The sequence below is a fragment of the Oncorhynchus mykiss genome, chromosome 9 (assembly GCF_013265735.2).
Source record: "Oncorhynchus mykiss isolate Arlee chromosome 9, USDA_OmykA_1.1, whole genome shotgun sequence".
NCBI classification, from domain to species: domain Eukaryota; kingdom Metazoa; phylum Chordata; class Actinopteri; order Salmoniformes; family Salmonidae; genus Oncorhynchus; species Oncorhynchus mykiss.
In genome coordinates, this window is record NC_048573.1 from 20,928,648 (window position 1) to 20,949,973 (window position 21,326).

The 21,326-nt window shown below is 41.8% G+C and overlaps 1 protein-coding gene across 13 annotated transcripts in view; it reads right to left on the minus strand.

Moving 5' to 3' along the window:
- Positions 1-2,396: 2,396 nt before the first annotated feature.
- LOC110531730 (adhesion G protein-coupled receptor L3) overlaps positions 2,397-21,326 on the minus strand; it is a 341,603-nt gene continuing 322,673 nt past the window's right edge. For 5 of the 13 annotated variants that reach the window (XM_021615077.2, XM_021615075.2, XM_036987556.1 and 2 more), the window contains 6 exons: positions 15,729-15,897; positions 15,193-15,318; positions 13,934-14,030; positions 8,069-8,197; positions 6,640-6,657; positions 2,397-4,845 (listed from right to left, as the gene is read on the minus strand). In XM_021615077.2, coding sequence (XP_021470752.2) covers positions 3,821-4,845; positions 6,640-6,657; positions 8,069-8,197; positions 13,934-14,030; positions 15,193-15,318; positions 15,729-15,897 — 1,564 coding nt within the window. In that variant the 3' untranslated portion in view covers positions 2,397-3,820. Of the gene's footprint in view, positions 4,846-6,605; positions 6,658-8,068; positions 8,198-13,933; positions 14,031-15,192; positions 15,319-15,728; positions 15,898-21,326 lie in introns of all 13 variants that reach the window. The other 8 variants (XM_021615086.2, XM_021615085.2, XM_021615082.2 and 5 more) reach the window with 5 other exon arrangements.

Here is a 21,326-nt window from a genome sequence, read left to right on the forward strand (position 1 = left end):
TTTTCTCTCAAACCAACAGAGGACATCTTCCTTTCAAGCCACAAATTGCAACTGCATGCACAATAACAAAGAGGGGTCCCACTCCCTAAAGAATGTGTCTCAATTGCTGACAGAGCTGTCAGAACAAGCAATGATGAAAAAACACAACTGTATGTTAATTTTGTCCCAGAATGCTTTGTGAACATTCAAATTCTTGTTCTTGATTTTAAAGTTGAGAGTTTATTTTCTCATGGCCGACAGGATGGATGGCATGGACAGGTGGTGGAGAGGAAGGAGGGCTGAGGGGATAGACAATGTCCTTCCCTGTCAGAACCAAGGATAACTCCGGTTGCACGGAATGACTGGGGGATGTGTTGTCAGAAAGGATTTTCTTGGGGAATTTGAAAGTTGAAATGAATAATTGTGTATGTGTGCCCTGTGTACCCATGTGGGGAAAATAAGCTTCATTTTTCTACAAAAGGATAGTTGTGATGCACTGCCCTTTCCTCAGATTTCATTGACTTTTTATGAGAATTAAGTTGAATATGTCATTTGGTAGTGGATGCCTGGTATACTTTTGCTTGCACCGATCATTGTGTTAGGGGAATCTGTACAAGTTTCCATGTACAGTGTGTGCTACAAAAGACAACAGATGATTATTTCTTTCAAACGTCATGTGACCTGTTCCATACATAGCACATTAGGCCCACGCCATCAATTACAACTAGTGAAGACTTGAAGAGAAAGCCTATACCAGTTTGGTTTGTCAACCCTGCAGTCTAGAGCTAAGCCTACTACTATAATACCTGTACACAGTTGTTTAAAGCCTAGGAAACCATTCAAAGCAAATTGATGGATAATGTATTAAAGTTATTGTGTTCATAAATAATACGTGAACCAAAGAGAAACGGAACTCCTCATCTCAACGCCCATGGATAAAAAGGGAAGTTGCTTTGCCTTTTCACATGAGGCCCTTACTGAGATGCCACAGTCTAAACATATATCAAAGCCTTCCCCTCACAGAACTAACACAAATCTACAGATGAAGACTAATTCGACATTTATCACATTTCAAGTGAATGATCTGCTGGCCAAAAAAAGTTAGTGAAACCATCCTTCACACGAGCAAATTATCATGTAGCGCGCGCACACGCACTCGCACTCGCACACACACACAGGTTGTGCAGTTGTGTCAATTCCAGACCTGTGTTTACTCCTGACGGGGCAGTTTTGTGTCGAGTCAGCATGTACACGGAAACGCCGGAGGCGAGGGCCTGCGGGGCCGTTTAGGATTTAGCGTAATGACACATTGATAAGGAGGAAGGAGGCCAGAGTCACTTTTTCAGGACATTTTATTAACTCACCCGCTTTGCAAACGCCAGTCAAACTGACACGCGTCGAGGGCCATAGCTCTTCACTGCTACCGGCGAGAGAACCAAGAGGAGATCCAGCCTCATGCATATCCATGAGAGAGGAAGGAAGCATCGGGCCCGGTCACTCTTTAGACGAGCCTCCCATCTCCTTGTAATTTTTCGCTATGACTCAGCCATCAATCACAACTGCGACCACATGAATATGGGATTGGAAGTGAACATTCTAATTTTCCTACTGCTTTGTATGCAAAGCCATTAAGGAGAGGTGCTGAATTTCAGAGACTGTACATTTGATTGGGGGAAATGTTGATGCTATCGTTTGAAATATGTCAAATGCAACAAAGACAATATTTTATGTTCAGTACAATGCTGGCATAACAATAATTGTCCTATCAAATTTCACCTCACGAAAGGAATCTTGACATAGCTACCGGTTGAACAACGTGATGCTATGTCATATTGGGTCATTACCACCATCACATAGCTGACCATGATCCTGCCACAAAGTATTGGAACAGTGGAACCACTTGGAAAATGCTAAATGTTCAAAGGACAATTCAACCACATTTTGACATATTGGTTTCCTTACCGTATAAGACGTCTACGGAAAGGTAAGACCGAAATCTATTCTCTTGCCCCTAACTGCAGCAGTCTCCATACCCACTCAGTTGAGAAAGTCAATAATCTGATAAAACACCGTAATGAAAGATCTGTAAGTAAAAATCAACGTCAATATTGTAACCAATCAGCACCCCAGGGTTAGACCCATCCATTGTTATAAAGGCCAAAATTCATATGAAAATGAATGATTACTTAGAGTAAATTGATTGACGTTCACTCAGTTGCTTTCCCACATATACAGAGTACATTAAACCAGCAGTGACACATCCTCCTTTATTGTGTTCATGAAATAGCTGAATGTATTGGGATTTCTTCGAAACAGAGCTCAAACAACACTATCTTCACAACCAAGGCCTTGCTTCGCCTTTTGGAGTAACAGCAATGTAAACCCAACAAAAAAAAACACAGAACCTTTGCGATAACTACGTGGTAAATCTTAATCAGTCATTTATTTGTTGGCAAACAAGTTTCACTGTTACAACAAATATTAGTTATGAGGTCATTCAACTTGGAAACCCATACAAAAATGAATAAATAAAAAGCCATAATCATACTCATAATAAAAACTACTCTGTGCTGCTGAATTCTTTACCTCCATTTATCACTGTACTTTGTCATTTGAACAAATAAATAAATATATTTCCAGTTGTTTTTCCTCACTCGAAAACTTTTGCAGTGCCCAGTTACTTATTGATGTTCAATTTGTTCACTTTCTCTCCGAGAAGCACCTGTCTCTTAACTGATGAGGAAAGAAAATAGCTCTCTCTCTCTGCAGGCCAACTCTTGGCTAACTTTTCTGACACTTGTGATTTCGTCCCCTTCTATGGTGGGTGAACCAGAATTCTCTTTCTATCCACACAGTGAAGAAATAACCAAACTGTAAAATAAAATGGTTTAGAAAACATTGGTGGTTACACCGCTATGTACGCTAATAAGTGTTTTGTGATTTTTTTTTTGTCGGTGTTATTTAGTTTTGTTGCTTTGTTTATTGTTTCTTGGGAAAAAAATAGGCAAAATAATGCTCAAGACCAGCACAACAAAAAGGAAATGCTCCGAACCAACTACATTTACAGAGACAAAGGTTTGAGTGGAACAAAAATTATACTATTATGTGCAATGCTAGTATCTGTACATTTACATAGAAATACCTCAGAATTCTCTGTTATTAGTTTTTTCCCTCCATCTTCTTCAACGGTTATTATTGTTACGGCAAAAGGAAGAAAAAAAACAAGAAAAAAAAAATATGCTGTAAAGCACACGTGATTTAAATTCCTTCATTGTTCAAAATCTGTTAATGTCGAACTTGCAGGAACACGTCAGCACAAAATGTACTGCAAAATCACCATAGAGGAAGAACCCCCCTTAAAAAGCCAGTATGGATACAGAAGTATAATAAAATAGTCTTATTCTTGATTTGTTCCGATTTTTAACTCTACACATCAACTAGAGGCAGAATGTATTTTGGGTCCGTTTGTAGTTCCTTTGGACTGTCAAAATACATTTCAGAGCTCGAGATCCAGCTGTCCCGTGTGTTCATCTCCCCTCCCACTGAGAGAAAACACATCAATCCATACAAGGTTCGGCATCTCGCAAAAAAAGTGAAATGCACATCAATAGATTTCTCCAACATCGAACCGAGTCAAGTCGTATTATCCACAAAACATAACAGTTTCAATATTCTGTTTGCTGTCAGTATTGAGACAGGCATCAGTTTCGCTTTTCAAATTCGGGACACGGAGTAAAAAAAAAACAGGGGAACGTGTAGGGCGAAGGGGAGGCAGAAAAAAGCGGGAACCACGGCAATAAGGAATTGGGGCAAATGGGTCAGGGGGGTTGGGTCTGTGGGCCTATAGGCTGGTGACCAGGTGCGAGGGCTCCTGGGGGGCCTCTTCGGGGGGCAGATCCTCCTTGTTGGGGGGCACGATGAACCCGTCACTGCTGCCCCTCCCCAGCTGGTAGTAGGAGTGCAGCTGGTGCAGGTGGTTACGTGAGCCCAGGTTGGGCATGCTCTTGTAGTAGACATCGTCCTGGCTGGCCTCGGGGCTCCTGCCCCCTGCCGGTAGTCCCTCTCCTGCATCTTTATCAGCAAGGGGGGCAGTGGTGGTGCCGTTAGCTGTGGTATCTGGTAGGCCTGCCAGCACGGGCATGCTGGTGTAGAGGGAGTCCCTGTGGTGGTGCGGGTGGTGGGGTTGGGAGCTGGGCAAAGTGGGCTCCACGTCTTGGGTGTTCTCGTTGGTGAGCAGGGGGAAGAAGCTCTCACTGTTTTCCTGCGGGATCCGCCGGCGGGACGAGGACGAGGTGGTGGTGGCCGAGGAGAAGGCTGGGTGGTGGAGGTGGGGGAGCGGAGGCTGATGCGGCAGGCCCTGGTTGTGGAGGTGGTTGTGGTGGAGGTTGTCAACGGGCGGCAGCAACGGTGGTCTCTGGGGCAGAAGAGGGGCGTTGGACTCCTCCCGAATCAACTCCAGGCCCAGACCCTCATCGTGGAGGTGCGGAGGGAAGGAAGACTGATCATCCAAACCCAGCGCCACATTCATCCCCATCCCCCCCATCCCTACACCCATCCCCCCCATCCCTACACCCATACCCCCCAGACTAACATCCTTGCCTCCGTTGCTCACGTTGTTCACCAGCTTGTTCATGAGGTTGCGGTTTTGCTCGTGGTTGTTCAGGTAGGAAGGGATGTAATTGGAGGTCAGCTCTTTCAGGATCTTCTTCTCCAGCGTGGTCTCCTTGTGGTTGTAGCCCCGGTCGATGATCTGGACACAGTCACTGATGTACTCGGCACTGGCGATGCTGTAGCTGTTGCCGTGGTTACCATTCAGTGGTAGAGTATCCATGACACTTGTATCCCGGGCATTGTTCAGGATTCCCTCTGGGGAACAAAGAGGAAAAGAGGAGAGAAGCTCATATGAGAGGGACGGAAGTAGCGGTCGCTCATTAGAATGGCTAAATGTCAGCCGCTTGGACGCGGTCATGCACACATTCGGCTTTCTTTCCGTGTGTTGTGGAACCTTCAGGGTGGCTCACCGATTGTGATATGTTGGCCTATAGGTCAACAATCTTTCACTTGATTTTTGTGTTGTGTACATATGGTATGTTCACAAACTGCAAGATTGTCTCAATGATTCAACGTAGTCAGTCAATACTAGATACACTTACCTTTACTCAAGCAACACACAAGTACTCAAGCAACACACAAGTACTCAAGTACTAGTAATGCAATCTACATTTCTATCGCGATCCTCTCTGTTTGGCTTGTGTTGTGATGTTGTTGGGAATAACTTTGTCCAAACATGAGAACATTTATACGTGTGACAATTGACAACATGTAAGCTTTAGGCACATACACTCAACAACAACAAACCACAGCCATGCATTTCCTTTTAAGAGTGAGATATATTACCTACAGCTCTGTTTATACATTTCGACCCCAGTTCTATTATCCCCGACTTAAAAGGTACATTCAGCAATACGCCATATTCATAAACTGGGGGCTATTTCCTGCCTACAGCCATCGACAAAAACAAAATTGAATATAGGGATGAGCCAAAAGTAGCAGTCATGGCAGATTTGAATTGTGTGTGTTTTTTTTATGCCTGTTAGCATGGTGATGTCATACTGCTGAGTCTACCTTTAAGAAAGCGTAATCTTTAAATGGATTTGTCCATAGACTAATGTAGAAAGAAAGTTAATGGTAAACTTAATGACTCCGCAATGATACATATAGGCCATAGAGGACATGGTGATAAGGGGTCAGCTTTACAGTTATACATTAGGAAAATACTTTCTGTTCTCTCATGCAGAGAAAGTATGGATGTTTTATATTAAAATGTCCACGGTGTCTTATAGGGATGCGTCAATGCAAATGTAGGAAATGTCAGCATTCAGCCTCACACAAGGTCATCAGGATATTTAAAAGGTGTTTGAAAGAGGAATGTCTAAAGTTAAAGCCTCTCCACCTCTTTTTTTTTGTTGTTGCAAAAACTGTATGTAGGTTTGACCTTTGTTTTCTGCAAAGTGCGGCTGAACTTGTTCTAATGTAAAACAGTAACATATGCCGGTGGTGACCAAGTTCCAAGATTGGCATTGGATTTTGATTGGCCAACATTTGAGATGAATTCAATCTCTTAGGACCAGGAGCATGCTGGCTACTTTGGACAATTGAATCTTATATTATGGATTACAATGTCAGCTATACAGGATGACAATATCTTATCAGAGGAGGCTGGTGGGAGGTATAGGAGGAAAGGCTCATTGTAATGACTGGAATAAATGGAACGGTATTAAAAACATCAAACATATGGAAACCACATTTGACTTTGTTCCATTAATTCCATTCCAGCCATTACAATGAGCCTGTCCTCTCATGGCTACTCCCACCAGCCCCCTCTGGATCTTATTATATAAAATGGATGCTCCTTGGGGCTGATCGATTTGCAGAAGACATCAAGTTCTTTCAAGGCATCTCCTTTGTGAATATATTTGATGGACATTCTCCAGAAGTGGGTGATTATTTCAGAGGAGCGTCTGACATTTGGAATAGTTCAGTTCTACTTCCAAATAAGATGACTGTTTTCTCATTCCCCCTTTGTCAGCATAGAGTGAAAAGAAAGTAAAGCTAAGGTCAATTACATTTGGTAAGCAATGTTTAGTTTGACTCCCATACTTGTCTCTCTGTAGGGGTCTTATTGACAGCATGAGGAAAAGGAAAGACAAAGAAAAAACCACAAGTAAGCATAACAGTAACAGGTAGAAGAGACGTTCACACAGGCTTGATGATGCGTTTCCAGAAATGACCTCCCGTTTGTGATGTCACCATGCGTATTTGATAACACTGTCTTAGAAACTATAACCAGAGTATATTCAAGGGGGGAAGATGCGTTTACATATATGACGTACACTATTCATATTGTTATTACATTACATGCTAGTAATCTCCATTGCCAACAAACACTTGTGCACATGCCCCTATCACTCTCCCATCGGTTTTTGGTAAGCGGTGGCTAAAGTTAGCTGACATTTGAAGTGGCTTTTTAGAGAAAACCAAATCATGGATTTCAGTAAGTCATGATAGTACTATTTGGACGGGTTCATCATTGATACAGTAATTGGCTCTGCTGGTGTTACTCCATAAAACTCCTATTTGACAGTTTAGTCTTGAAAGACGAACAACCATTTCAGAAGTATTGATCTGACTAAATACATTTCAGTCACATTTTCAGACACAATTTGCCTGACATGTACTTTCAATATATTGGACAGCTTTGGTAGAAAATTCTCTCGTTTTGTGCATTATTTTTAATGAACTGCAAAACAACAGTATTGTAGTGCATTGATGTTGTTTTTTGCTGGTTGGGAAAACATACTGCTTTACAGATTTTGAGGTTCATAATTACCAATGGGATACTGGCCCTTTACATAATTACCAATGGGATACTGGCCCTTTACATAATTACCAATGGGATACTGGCCCTTTACATAATTAGGAAGGTTCAGGCGGCTTAGTGTCATAAAAATTGCCAACATCATGTTGTCTTATTGGAAAGGAGCCCGGAAGTAGAAAAGTTTTGTTTATGCTACTTCATTAGGAGCTCACCTTCTGTGTTTTTTTTTTAAATATTAGAATCATTGATTGGGAGCACTAACAGAACAAGGATGTTCCTTCAACAATCTACCAGCAACACTTTGAAGTTGCAGTGCACACAGCAAGCTTCATGGACAACCACAGCAAGCTTCACGGACAACCACAGCAAGCTTCACGGACAACAGTGCAGCAAAACATCAAACGACTGGTGGTGTTTTCAGCTCCCAATTGGCGTGCTGACGTCCCTTCCCAATAGTTTGGGTTTGCTGCACCATTTCCCCACACTGAATTATGCATGCCAGGCAAGTGAGGCACATGAATGAGTTTGGAGTGTGACAAAGTGATTAGTGACGGAATGGCATGCCCCAATGGGAAGCCACCATAAACCCCCTCCCGCCAAAAGCCTCCAGCAGGTCTTTTGGGGACAAACGCAGATTTGTGTAGCAAAAAAAGTCATGTCTAGCGGCATTCCAGCGACATTCATGAAGGAATGAAAAGAAGGCTGGCACACCTTGCATGTTGTACATGCCCACTGACGGGTTGTTATAGACGGCCGATTCCCCGAGCAATGTGTTATAGGGATTGTTAGTGCCATGGGGACGGAGGAGAGCGTTAGTTATAAGATGGTTAGCCATTGCCCCTGGAGCAGCCAGATAGAGACAGAGGGAGAGAGAGAGGGAAGTAAGAGGGAGAGAAAAAGAGAGAGAACATATGTATCAGTCAGGCAGACGCAGCCGAGGCAATGACAGCAATACACATTCACATGATCATTAAGGGCGAGTTGTTAAACAGTCGGGCTACAGTCGTAGCAAAGCTTGAAACAGACATGATCATGGTTTATCACGACGGCAGCAGTGAGGTGGGTCAATGATGACTCTGCTTATTCAATGGGATAAACGTCCATTTAGCATTGTTGGAATTGGTGTGCTCACATTCAAGAGGTAGAATTGTAGGGGGGGGCCCAAATTGACCATGTCATTTTACAAATGCTTTTGAGCTGAATGTCATTTCCCCCCCTCCCAATTCCACCCCATGTACAAGGTACAGATGCTCGCTGACAGTGTGCAACAGTACATACATAGACATTGTTTTGAAGCATAGACATACACAAAACGAAGACATAACACTTCAATAACATACCTGGACATAACATGGTCAAATTACCACTCTACAGTATAGAACATGTTCACTCCATTTGATTTGAAGAAGGATGTTATGAAAGCTTTTGGCAGGTAACATTTCCGGGTTACTGTATTACGTTGTGTAAATGGTCTACATCTCCCATATCATTTGTCCAGTAAAATATTGCCTTCACTTCTTGGCATTCATCTTTCCCATAGACAATCCCCTGGCAGAAATACCCTCAAATAAAACATCCTCATGGATGGTAAGTGCCATTACAGTGCTGATTGTTGTCCCTTCGCAGTCCCTTTTCCCTGTACCACGTCTTTCTACTTGACTTCGTTTGAGCAAAAGTGGAGGTTTGTGAAAATAGAGGCTCTGATTCTACTTGTCTAATCGTCACTCCGGACTATGCGGCAGTGACCGATGCCTTTGCCTGTGGGACTCATCTGTTCCCAGATCAGTTCTAAATAAACGTTTAACTTTGAGCAATGTGACTAAATGTATCTAGACTAGAAGATAACACAAATTCTATGAATGAGGAGGTAGTTTGGATGTGGGTTGAATGCCGCACAGCAGTTAGTGAAAAAAAAACAGACTGACTTTTTGGGGAAATTGAAACATTTTGCGAAATCTTGAAATATTGTGAGTTACGGTATCCAGTTGAACATATCTGCAATAAGCTCCTGTTTATATGTTATGTTCAAATTGCCGAAACATCTAAGAGTATGTTTTCTCTCTTCAGATTCAGAGCACATAATATGATATTATTGAGATCCTAACATGCGCTCTATGACATACCCCATTCAAGTGTGCAGTGTGTACCAATGACTGCATAAATATCTCCCCCCCCAAAAAAATTCAGCAGAGGCGGAAATGCATGCCAATTAGTTCTGCCGACGAGGGACACTGTTCTCTCGCAGTGCTCTGAATCTGTCAGAGCCAGGAAAAAAAGAGAGAGAGAGAGAGAGAGAGAGAGAGAGAGAGAGAGAGAGAGAGAGAGAGAGAGAGAGAGAGAGAGAGAGAGAGAGAGAGAGAGAGAGAGAGAGAGAGAGAGAGAGAAACGAAGGAGACAAACTGGTTCTCTAATGACCGATAACTCTGGTCTTGTACATACAGTGCCAGGGAATGTCTAGGTGTCTCAATTCTACGCCTGAACCAATTCTGAAAGGAGAGGTAGAGGACTCAAGGAAATGGCAAGAGTTGGAAGATGTATGACTAATTATGATAGCTAACTTTGAAGATTGTGTACAGCTCCGTTACGCATACTGTACTAAGGGCATAACGCACTGACCTAATGATAACATGTTGGGAATGAGCTAACAGTTACAGTATGTGTAATTTGGCCAGCAAGTACATAATGGGAATGGTACAGAGGGGAATCTTCTGTTATGTGTGACTACAGGCGATATTCTGTAGCTGTGCTATCGTCTTAGAACATGTATTATTGACTAGAATTTGAACCTAAATCAGTTTCCTGTTGGGTTGTCTACTCCTCTGACCACACAGCAAAGCATGAACAAAATGGCCGACATTATAATTGCCCAAAGGACGACAACAAAAAAGATTTAAGTCCAATCAGTTATCCAGTTGAATAACTTCACCAAGTGAGTTTTAAGAGGCATATCATTTTATGAATATTTCATTGCAGGAGTATCTTCAACTCCAACAATCACGTCGATGCATCGGAACAGAATCACAATATCACAATTTACTCAACTAAACTCCTATTTTAGACTTCATTTGCATACATTGTTTGATGTGGCTATTAATATGGATGTATGTATACATTAGGTTATAATTTCCATTTGATATGATCACTATGTACTCATTTATTGTTGCTGTTGCTTCTCTTATTCTGAAGCCTTCCAAAAATACCAGCCTAATTTTAAATTATAAACAGCTCCTCCCCACCCTCTGTTGGTTCCCCCACTTATTGGGTCTGTGTTTGATATATTGGACCATTTCCAAATCATGAATGCGGGGATAAATTAAACAAGTCGAGGCTATCAAGATGATTGCATGCTTCCCTCTCAAGAGGAGAGAAGTATGGAGTCAGCAACAGTTATGCAGAGACTGAGGCAAGGAACTGAATATTGAGTTGAAGAAGGACTAGCAGGGAGAGACGTATTCTCTTCCACACATACTGTAATTCCATAATAACATTGCAGAGAAGAGCAAGGAGAAGGTTTGTGATGTTTATGACGCTTCAGAACATGATGTGTTATCCTGCGCCAGACTGAAAATGCATCTGTGCAGACTTAGTGTTTATTCTCACGCTTTACACATCAGACCTGACGCATTTCAACGCCTTGAGCTGAAAACGTGTTAATTAATTTACTCCCTCTTCCTGGTCTTAGTGATATATCTATGGCAGTGTCTTCTAGGCCTGCCCACTCCACTGAGCTCCACTCCTTTCTCTCTCTCGCTCCCCCAGCTAAGAGCCAACATCTTGGGATGACGCTCGTCGCTGAGTGCCTAATTATTGAGATCTCGACACTTCCTCTCACCGTCGAACATCAATCCATCATCTAAACTGCGTATTAGTGTCCGGGTTGAGAGGGAGAGGGCGAGCGGATTGAGAGAGTGAGGTAGTGGCAGGGACTCAACCCCTCCGTCAAGGGACCCAATGTCTGGAGAGGAGTCGTCCCTGAGAAATGTCAGGGGGGTGGCATCATCATCTAGTGCAGATATGGTCTAGGAGGATTATATAATGCCTCTGACACTCAGACCTCAGAGTCTGCACTAGACGTGTGTATTTATTTGGACCGCTATCCAACGTGCTACTGTGTATTTATTTGGACAGCTATCCAATGCGCTACTGTGTATTTATTTGGACCGCTATCCAACGCGCTACTGTGTATTTATTTGGACAGCTATCCAATGCGCTACTGTGTATTTATTTGGACAGCTATCCAACGTGCTACTGTGTATTTATTTGGACCGCTATCCAACGCGCTACTGTGTATTTATTTGGACCGCTATCCAATGCGCTACTGTGTATTTATTTGGACCGCTATCCAACGCGCTACTGTGTATTTATTTGGACCGCTATCCAACGCGCTACTGTGTATTTATTTGGACCGCTATACAACGCGCTACTGTGTATTTATTTGGACCGCTATCCAACGCGCTACTGTGTATTTATTTGGACCGCTATCCAATGCGCTACAGTGTATTTATTCGGACCGCTATCCAATGCGCTACTGTGTATTTATTTGGACCGCTATCCAATGCGCTACTGTGTATTTATTTGGACCGCTATCCAATACGCTACTGTGTATTTATTTGGACCGCTATCCAACGCGCTACTGTGTATTTATTTGGACCGCTATCGAACGCGCTACTGTGTATTTATTTGGACCGCTATCCAACGCGCTACTGTGTATTTATTTGGACCGCTATCCAACGCGCTACTGTGTATTTATTTGGACCGCTATCCAACGCGCTACTGTGTATTTATTTGGACCGCTATCCAACGCGCTACTGTGTATTTATTTGGACCGCTATCCAACGCGCTACTGTGTATTTATTTGGACCGCTATCCAACGCGCGACTGTGTATTTATTTGGACTGCTATCCAACGCGCTACTGTGTATTTATTTGGACCGCTATCCAACGCGCTACTGTGTATTTATTTGGACCGCTATCCAACGCGCTACTGTGTATTTATTTGGACCGCTATCCAACGCGCGACTGTGTATTTATTTGGACTGCTATCCAACGCGCTACTGTGTATTTATTTGGACCGCTATCCAACGCGCTACTGTGTATTTATTTGGACCGCTATCCAACGCGCTACTGTATATTTATTTGGACCGCTATCCAACGCGCTACTGTGTATTTATTTGGACCGCTATCCAACGCGCTACTGTGTATTTATTTGGACCGCTATCCAACGCGCTACTGTGTATTTATTTGGACCGCTATCCAACGCGCTACTGTGTATTTATTTGGACCGCTATCCAACGCGCTACTGTGCATTTATTTGGACCGCTATCCAACGTGCTACTGTGTATTTATTTGGACCGCTATCCAACGCGCTACTGTGTATTTATTTGGACCGCTATCCAACGTGCTACTGTGTATTTATTTGGACCGCTATCCAACGCCCTACTGTGTATTTATTTGGACCGCTATCCAACGCGCTACAGTGAATTTATTTGGACCGCTATCCAACGTGCTACTGTGTATTTATTTGGACCCCTTATCCAATGCGCTACTGTGTATTTCCATGATTGTTTTGGGAGATAATTGTCATCATATCACGAAATTGGGAGATAATTGTCATCATATAATGAAATTGGGAGATAAGCATTTGTGGATGGTTCAACTTATTTTTAAAGAACAAAGCAATTACCATTACTTTCTTGGTTTTGCACTTTGTTGGTTGACAGCTGTCACGAAGACGGGTATAGCATTTACAAATAGTCCTGCCTCAAATAAATATTTTGCTGTTGTCCAACTGCTTTTTGGTTAGGCAAATGTATTCATGCTTTGTGCAATTCATATTGGCATTTACTTTGGTTCTTGGTTCCATCAGGTGCAAAATCCACCCTTTTGAAAAAAATGAAAAGTTTCTTAATTTGATAAATTAGCACATACACTAACTGCATTATCACATTGAAAAGCTTCATTATTTTACAAAAGTCAAGGTCATTTGGGATGAGTTGCTATTTGAATAAAGTAAGGGATGAATACTTTTTTATTAACAGCAGGACAACTTTCTAAACGAGCAGGTGAGGGGGAGAGGAATGACTCATCTTAAAACACGAAACTAAAACATGTTCATCCAACTCTTCCCCTATTCTAGTTCTGTCACAAGTCACAAAGTGGACCATCTCTTGACAAGTGTGAGAACAACCCATAGACTAATATGCTGACTTGAAGGATCGCATATTTCATAGTCAGGACACTGAATAAGCATAACGCAGGAATCTCCAACTCCAGTCCTAGCGAGCTACTGTGTTTGTGATTTTGGTCCAGCCCAGCACTAACACACCTGCTTCAAACAATCACGGTCCAGACAGACGACCATTATTCGGCAATCATTCCAAACAGGTGTCTTTGTGCGGAAGTGGAACAAAAGCACCCATAAGCTCTTCAGGACCCAACACGAAATCCTTCCGCTTTTGTCACAAAGGATATTTTTTCCCCTTCTTCCTCCACATCACACAACGTTGAAAACCTAAAGGAGAGGCTAGTGGGTTGCGGCGCGTTCAAGCATGGGCGGTGCAAATTGACTGAATATTACCTCTGTTCAACGATGCCGAGCTGTTGATGTCGCCGGTTATGAAAGACGACTCTGACTGTTTCCTGACTGTGTCGTTCCACATCCGACGGATCCGACTCTGCAGAGGGGGAACATTACAACTAACACATCAGTGGGGTTTTGTAACGGTAATGGAATCAGTGCTTAAAGGTGGCTTCCAGTTAGGATGTATACAGTCTGTCTTGGGTGTGTGCAGCAACATTCACCATAAAAACACACCTCAACTCTGTGCTGATACATTCATTCAGACCTCTTGTTGCTGAAGACGTACACAGTACATTACTGTATTCTTTGTTACTGTGTTTTTCTGTAAGGCTTTGTGAAGGTTTGACTTCCACATCTCACAATAGTGTTATCGCACTTGAGGCGTTGCAACTGTTATTGCTACCTCTCGTCGCTGTTATTGCTACCTCTTGTTGCTGTTATTGCTAAGTTTCACTGGTGTTATTGCTACCTCGCATAACTCCACACTGCTGTAAAAGTCAAGGCCATGTTCAAGTGAAAAAGTGCTTGTGGGAGCAGACTTACCTTCAAATAGTATTTACAGTATTCAGATACTTTAATCGTTTGATCGAGCCTGCCTGCAGTAAAAGCATGGGCAGGGTTTGCACTTTTGGGACTATTCCATTGGTTCCATTGAGAGGTACAGGCTCAATCAAGCACAGCTTAAGTCTTTGAGAGAAAAAAATGATAATTCTATTTCAACCCAGCGCTGTGTGGGAGTTGGGTTGATCAGTGTTCATATTTCAAAGGTCTCTTTCTCTGTCCAAGTCTCACTTCCAACTTTCATTTAGAGAGAGAACCCTACCTCCCTAACCACCCAGAGCCCACCGGTTTACGATGTACTTTGCTAATTACACGTTCATTTAAAAGCCTCCGAGTTGCCGATAAATTACAGGGTGTTTACGACCGCTTCCGTTCACATGCGGTTGATGGCGAAAACTCGGCGTAGCGGTTAGCCGTTGTGTCAATGTGCTGCTATATGTAATTAAAGGGTTAATTATGTACGCTGAGACCAGCTTCCGTCGTGACAGGCTGATAGACTATTTGCATGATTCATAAATGTATTGTTAACAACCTATTAATTAACATTGACCAAGTAAATACACTAAATGGGCTACAATGAACTTTCCGGGTCAACATCAGCAGATAGAATGAAGTAAAAATCTATATCAGATATGCTCGTAGTCAACCAAATACATTGCCATTTGAGGTGAGGTGAGAGGAGAGGCGCTACCTACCTGTGAACCGGTGGAATATCTCCCTGGTGGGCGGGATGCTGAGCTCTTCCCAGAGCCAATGGAACTCTCCACACTCTTGCCACTGCAACAGTGGGTACGCAGACACTTTCCGTACTCTTTACGCACCTGTGAACCACACACACACACACACACACACACACATTCCCATTCAGATGCAGAAAACCAAACAACTTTTTGGTGATACTGTGAGAAAATGAATACTGTAGTTAATAACTACATTACACTCTAGCTTGCTACATGGTAATAAGCCATGTCATGTATAATTCTGAGCTAACCACTTTGCATTTCATGTGTGGTTTGAGAAGCTGACTAAAGCTCATACAGCACGCTAATACAGGGGCATATTTATCAAGCTACTCAGAGTCAGAGTGCTGAATTAGGATCAGTTTTGCCTTTAGATCACAAAGAATAAGATTACATGGACAGGACGGGACCTGATCCTAGATCAGCACTCCTTCTCTGAGACGCTTTGTGAATACAGTCCCTGAACCACAAGGTTAGAGTAAAACACACACCTTCTTCTGGAGGACACAGTGGAAGATGAAGATGAACATGCCCTGCAGGGAGTTGAAGATGGTGAAGAGGTAGGCCATGATGACCGTGCTCTCGTTGACGTACATCAGGCCGAAGGCCCATGTCAGGCCCAGCAGACAGAGCAGCGCTATGGCCCCAATCACCCACGATCTGAAAGTAGAAAGAGACAACGTCAACATTCTGGACGTTCTCAGAACTGCTAAAAACTCAACTTGAATACTTGCGAAAAGATCTTCGATTTTTGTAGTCTGTAATTTCCTAAAGAAATGTATGTGAATTATCACAAACTATCACCAGTGATGATTGTGGACTAGGGTCTGTTCACTGAAGCAAAACAAAAAAAACGGCATTTAAAAACGTTTAGCTGTCTTGGTCTGTGAACATACAGATGAACCAAAAAGAGAAGAGAAACGCAGGTAAAAATAAATGTCCACCAGACAGACAAAAGTCCAAATCTAGATGAAGGGAAGGAGGGAGGAGAGAAACGAAGCGGAAAATCGACAGGAGGAGTGGAATTAAATTGAATCGTGTGTTCGCCTGCTCCTTGGGGACACCTATCATTTTTCTCTCGCTCGCCTTCTTTCAAGAGTTGCACACATTATTCATCAATTACATGACAGACCATCAGATAGTGTACTCTTTAAAATTTGAAAATGGGAGAGAGAGACTATTACTGGACCAGGAACAGTGGAAAACTCAAGGTAACTCCCCAATATTAAAATAGTACTTGGTGTATAATTAATACATAGACAATAGGCGATACAGTTTGTATGACCTCGGGGCTAGCAGGTATGGCATAATCACTGGAAGACAAATGAATATGAACACATGTAAACACAGTATTTTGAATGTGCTGCCCGAGGGTTGTCCCAAAAGCCTCGACAAATAACGAAGCTCTGAATAATTATGATAGTATAAACCGAAATACCAGTGCACTTCAAATCAATGAAATGATGAAAACAATTACTTTTTTTCAAAGCTTAAATTGCACAGTGCATGACTACTTCTCCCGTGAGAAACTGGGAGACTTGTTTCAGCGTTCTGAGATGACTTCACCAGAAGCGTACCCATTTGAGCTAATATTGAACAAATGTGAGGTGTGGGTGAATATTCCTTCCCTACGACTTGACGGAGAGCTTCACTAAACATTTACTAAAGGCATGTGGTGGTATAAACATGACTCATTACTTTGTTATGATGAAATGTATGGATAATGAAGATAGTGTGTCATGAATGGATGACCTGTCCATTTTACTCTTACTTGATCTCAGGTTCGTAATCCTCATAGCTGACAGGAAAGAAATGAAAAGCAAAATGAAATCAATAACCAAACAAAACTCCAAAGCAAATAGTCCATTAATATGATTCTGAATGACACAATATAGTAATAGGAGAGGGGGACAGACACGCAGACATAAAGACAAACATGAAATAATAGTCCCCAAAAAATGTCTCATCAAATAAAGTACTATATTGATTACATCCAATAGTCTTGAAGCCAGAATCCTCTTACTCTCACTCACTCACTCGAATTTTGCGAGTCAGTTACAGGTGCTAAACGTAATTATCGTATTCACAAGCGTCTCCACTCCTCAATAAAAACGGGAGGGCCTAGCATTTCGCCTCAATCGTCTGTAATAAATGGGCCAGGTGCGATAGCAAAAATAAATGATTTATGGAATTATTGGGGCCAACCATGAAACATAATATTCCCAGATCTATCTTAATGACCTGTTGGGAGAGGCACTTCATCAAGCTGATTGCCCCCTCAGGTAGATCCAACGAGGGTGGAAAAAAATATAAGAGGGAAATATTGACCTGGAACTAGGGCAATATTGCAGAGGGATGGGCGACAAACAGTGTGTGGGGGTGGGGGGGGGTGTTAGGTAGAGATGCCTAAGGACATAATAGAAGTATCAGGGAGGTCAGGATATGAAGAGGTTATTTTTCATATCTTCCTTGGTTTGTATCTGGTCGCCTTTGCTTTTCACTAAGAATTGAGGATGATAGTTATTTTGCCGTAAGGGCTATCTTGGAAAAATCTGGTTCAAGGTAGCAGATATCCTCAGCAACCATCATTTCCTCCTGTTCTCACTCACTCACTCCGGAAATGTTCAAAATACTGTATGAACTGTATATGAAGAATTTGGACAGGTTTACGTGTCATTTCAAAATGCCTGTCAAAAATGCACAATATACTCCAGAAAAATATAAACATGCAACAATTTCAAAGATTTTACTGAGTTTACAGGTCATATGAAGAAATCAGTAAATTGAAATAAATACATTAGACCCTAATCTATGGATTTTACACGTATGGGAATATAGATATGCGTCTGTTGGACACAGATGCCTTAAAAAAAAATAATGTATTTTTGGGCATTCAAATTTGCTATCGATAATATTTGAGAGAAATAAGCTTTTGTGCATATGGAACATTTCTGGGATCTTTTATTTCAGCTCATGAAACATGGGACCAACACTTTACATTATTATATATATATATATATATATATATATATATATATATATATATATATATATATATATATATATATATTTGTTCAGTGTATATTCCTGCATCAGAATTATATATTTTTTACTAAGTTGAGAAACTCTCCTAATTAACCCCCTACCACTTTCAGTCCTACAGACTTGGGCCCATTTCCCAAAGCTGAAGTGGCTCCCGTAGAGCCGGTGAATACCCTCGCAATGATGCCACTCCAGCGTCACGCTGAATGGTTCCACCACAGCAAAAACAGCACTTGTGCGCTTTCACCGGAAAAAACGAGGGGAAAGTGCTGATTGTGTTAATAGTCGGGTAGAAATATCAAAAATGAAAATAAATTGAGGAGCAAAGTGTTCCAATCCAAAACAACCACATTAAACTGGCACCAATTTCCTTTTTGAAAAGAGACAAATTAGTCAATTCTGAGAGGTGATATGCATTTCAAATGGCTTGAGATCGCATTATAGCTCATTGCAATTGGTCAATTGAGTCGCCTTTCACCTCAGCATAAAGGCGTCTCATTGACTAGTTGAAAGGAAATAGGAAATGCTGTTATCTACTCAGCAGGATGCCAGTGGTTTAACTAAAGTTTTGTGTACAAAGAAATGTCAATGACATCTCGAATCGATCATACCATCTTAATTTGCATATTCCTTTAGGGTCTATTGTAGGGGAATTCTCAATACGTAGATACTTTATTCACCATGAAGCATATACAGGACACGTCTACTCACAGCGATTTCGAAGTTATTAAAGAGACGTGTCTTGAACAATCTTCAGTGCGCATTCCTATGTTTCTCAGCACCTTGTGGACTGCAGTCATTAACGCTCAGCAAGTTCCCAAATATAGGGTTCGACAAAGTTTGGTAAAACGTTTGCGCAAGAGAGGAAAACAACGTCCAATTTGTGCCAAAGGAACAACAAAGCTAAATCCTACAGAGCACAAATGATTATGGGGTCAACTACAACAGGTTACGCCAACGCAGCACTCACAACACACATCGGATGAGGAATTGACACGGGAAAGAGTCTTTGTCTATCGGGAAAGGCAATGGGGACCAAAACAATGTGGCATCTTACCAGTGCCATTCCACAATAAGAATTCCATCATAATAACGATAGCTAACATGAGGAAGAAAATATAAAAGACAAAAGATAAGAGTTAAAAAACAAAAACCTCAATAAGACAAAGCATAGCCTGCGGTGTTATTCAAGAGAAGAGAAACTGAGTGAAATGAAGTCAATGTGCAAAGAGAGAAAAAAAAACATGGAACCTTCATTTAAAAAAAGCAACGTGATGACATCTGAACATAAAGTGAGACATCAAATGATGAACACACCGCCAAATATAAGAAAAAGAGTGAAGAAATGTCCTACTAAATTATGACCTAGCAGGAGTCTGGACATTCTTTACAATCCAGTAGAATGTTTTCTTCAAAATCAAAACGCTCACTGTGTCAGACTTAAAAACAATCCATTATTTTCATCATCAAACAATTTGATTATTAGTAGCAGGCTAAATTGTTAGCAGTAGCCTAAATCATTTAGAACTTTAAGATTTGAAACTGATACAGTCCATTCAAAGCAACTAATAGTGTGGTTAAAATAGCAGTAGGCCTATTCGTTTTGTATCATATTTGTTTTCATTGTCACAGGTGCCATTTTGGACATAGCCATGTGGAATGAGATATTGTACATGCATCTAGAGGTAGGTCTATCAGACGCCAGAGCTGGGAGAGAAGGGGTCATGACCCTTATGTCGTGGTCTGAGAGACAGAGAGGCCGGAGGTGAGGCTTCTGATTGGCCGAGGGAGGCAAGTGTGACAAATCATATGATAGAGAGAACTCTCCACAGAGAAATATATCCTCTCCACAGACAAACAAGGCAATGCATCTCAAAGAAATAATCTCTATAGCTCACTCACAGTATTTTTAGATGACATCTCCCTTGATGAATAGCTAGGGGAAGTTCAAAAACTGTACTTACTATATTTTGAGATGTAAACAATTTGTTACTAGCAACTGATCAAATCATCCAATTATACAAAATGGTGTGCTTACATTTCTCCATAGTTACATTTAAAGCCACTCAGTTGGTGACTATCAACTCAATAACCCGTTCAAAGTCGGGTCGCACTATCAAAAGCTGTGTCAACAGTGTTAGCACTAACACGGATGACACTCACAACCTGGGCTGTTGTGGTGACCCCTGTTACCGCCACACCGGCAGTCATGAGTCATGACCACAGTAAAATCCCACGTGACCGTTGAGTCGCTGTAATAGCGCTTTCTAAGGTGATGACTCATTCAAAACAGCCATACACATAGAGCTTCTGCATAGGCTTTATAAACCCCCCAAATAATAATCATTAGGATTGTGCTATTCAATACATAGCCTAACGCATATAAGGCATGTCAGACAAAAAAACATTAAACAAAACTGATTTAAGATGTCTTTGGTACATAATTGGTCTAGCTTATACTCCAAAATTAAACAAATTAGAGTAATTACCATTGAGTGTGGACTGTATTATCATGCATGCTGGGTGGACTGGTTACCTTATGCTACACTCCAAAATGTATATCAATGTGTCTGAGAGATAATGTACAGCCCTAGGCGATGCTGTTGGTTCATTGATTGTGCAGGGCTGATTACAGTTAGCTATTGTCATAATTAAATGGGTGACACTTTACCTTTAGCTATAGAGAATATCTCACCACCATGCGTTACCCATCGCCTACAGTCTCTCGTTTATTCTTTCCTCGAGCGCGCAGACAGGCTGTCAAAAGTTTAGTGAAACATGTTTATTGTGAAAACATGTCACTATGGATGTTCTTGAACAGATTTCACTGAGTTTCCCAGACTAAGCCCTGGGTAGCTACAGGAACAAGGTTGGAGAGGCCATGGCATACAGAGTTTGGGCTGAATATCACCTGTCGGGAACAGCGAGAACACGCTCCTCAAACATTAGATGAGTGAAATAAGTGTTCTTAAATGTATTTCCCAGCTGTTCATATTCAACTCCTGCTCCTCCACTATAAAACCAAAGTACAGTAGGTGGGAAAGCTA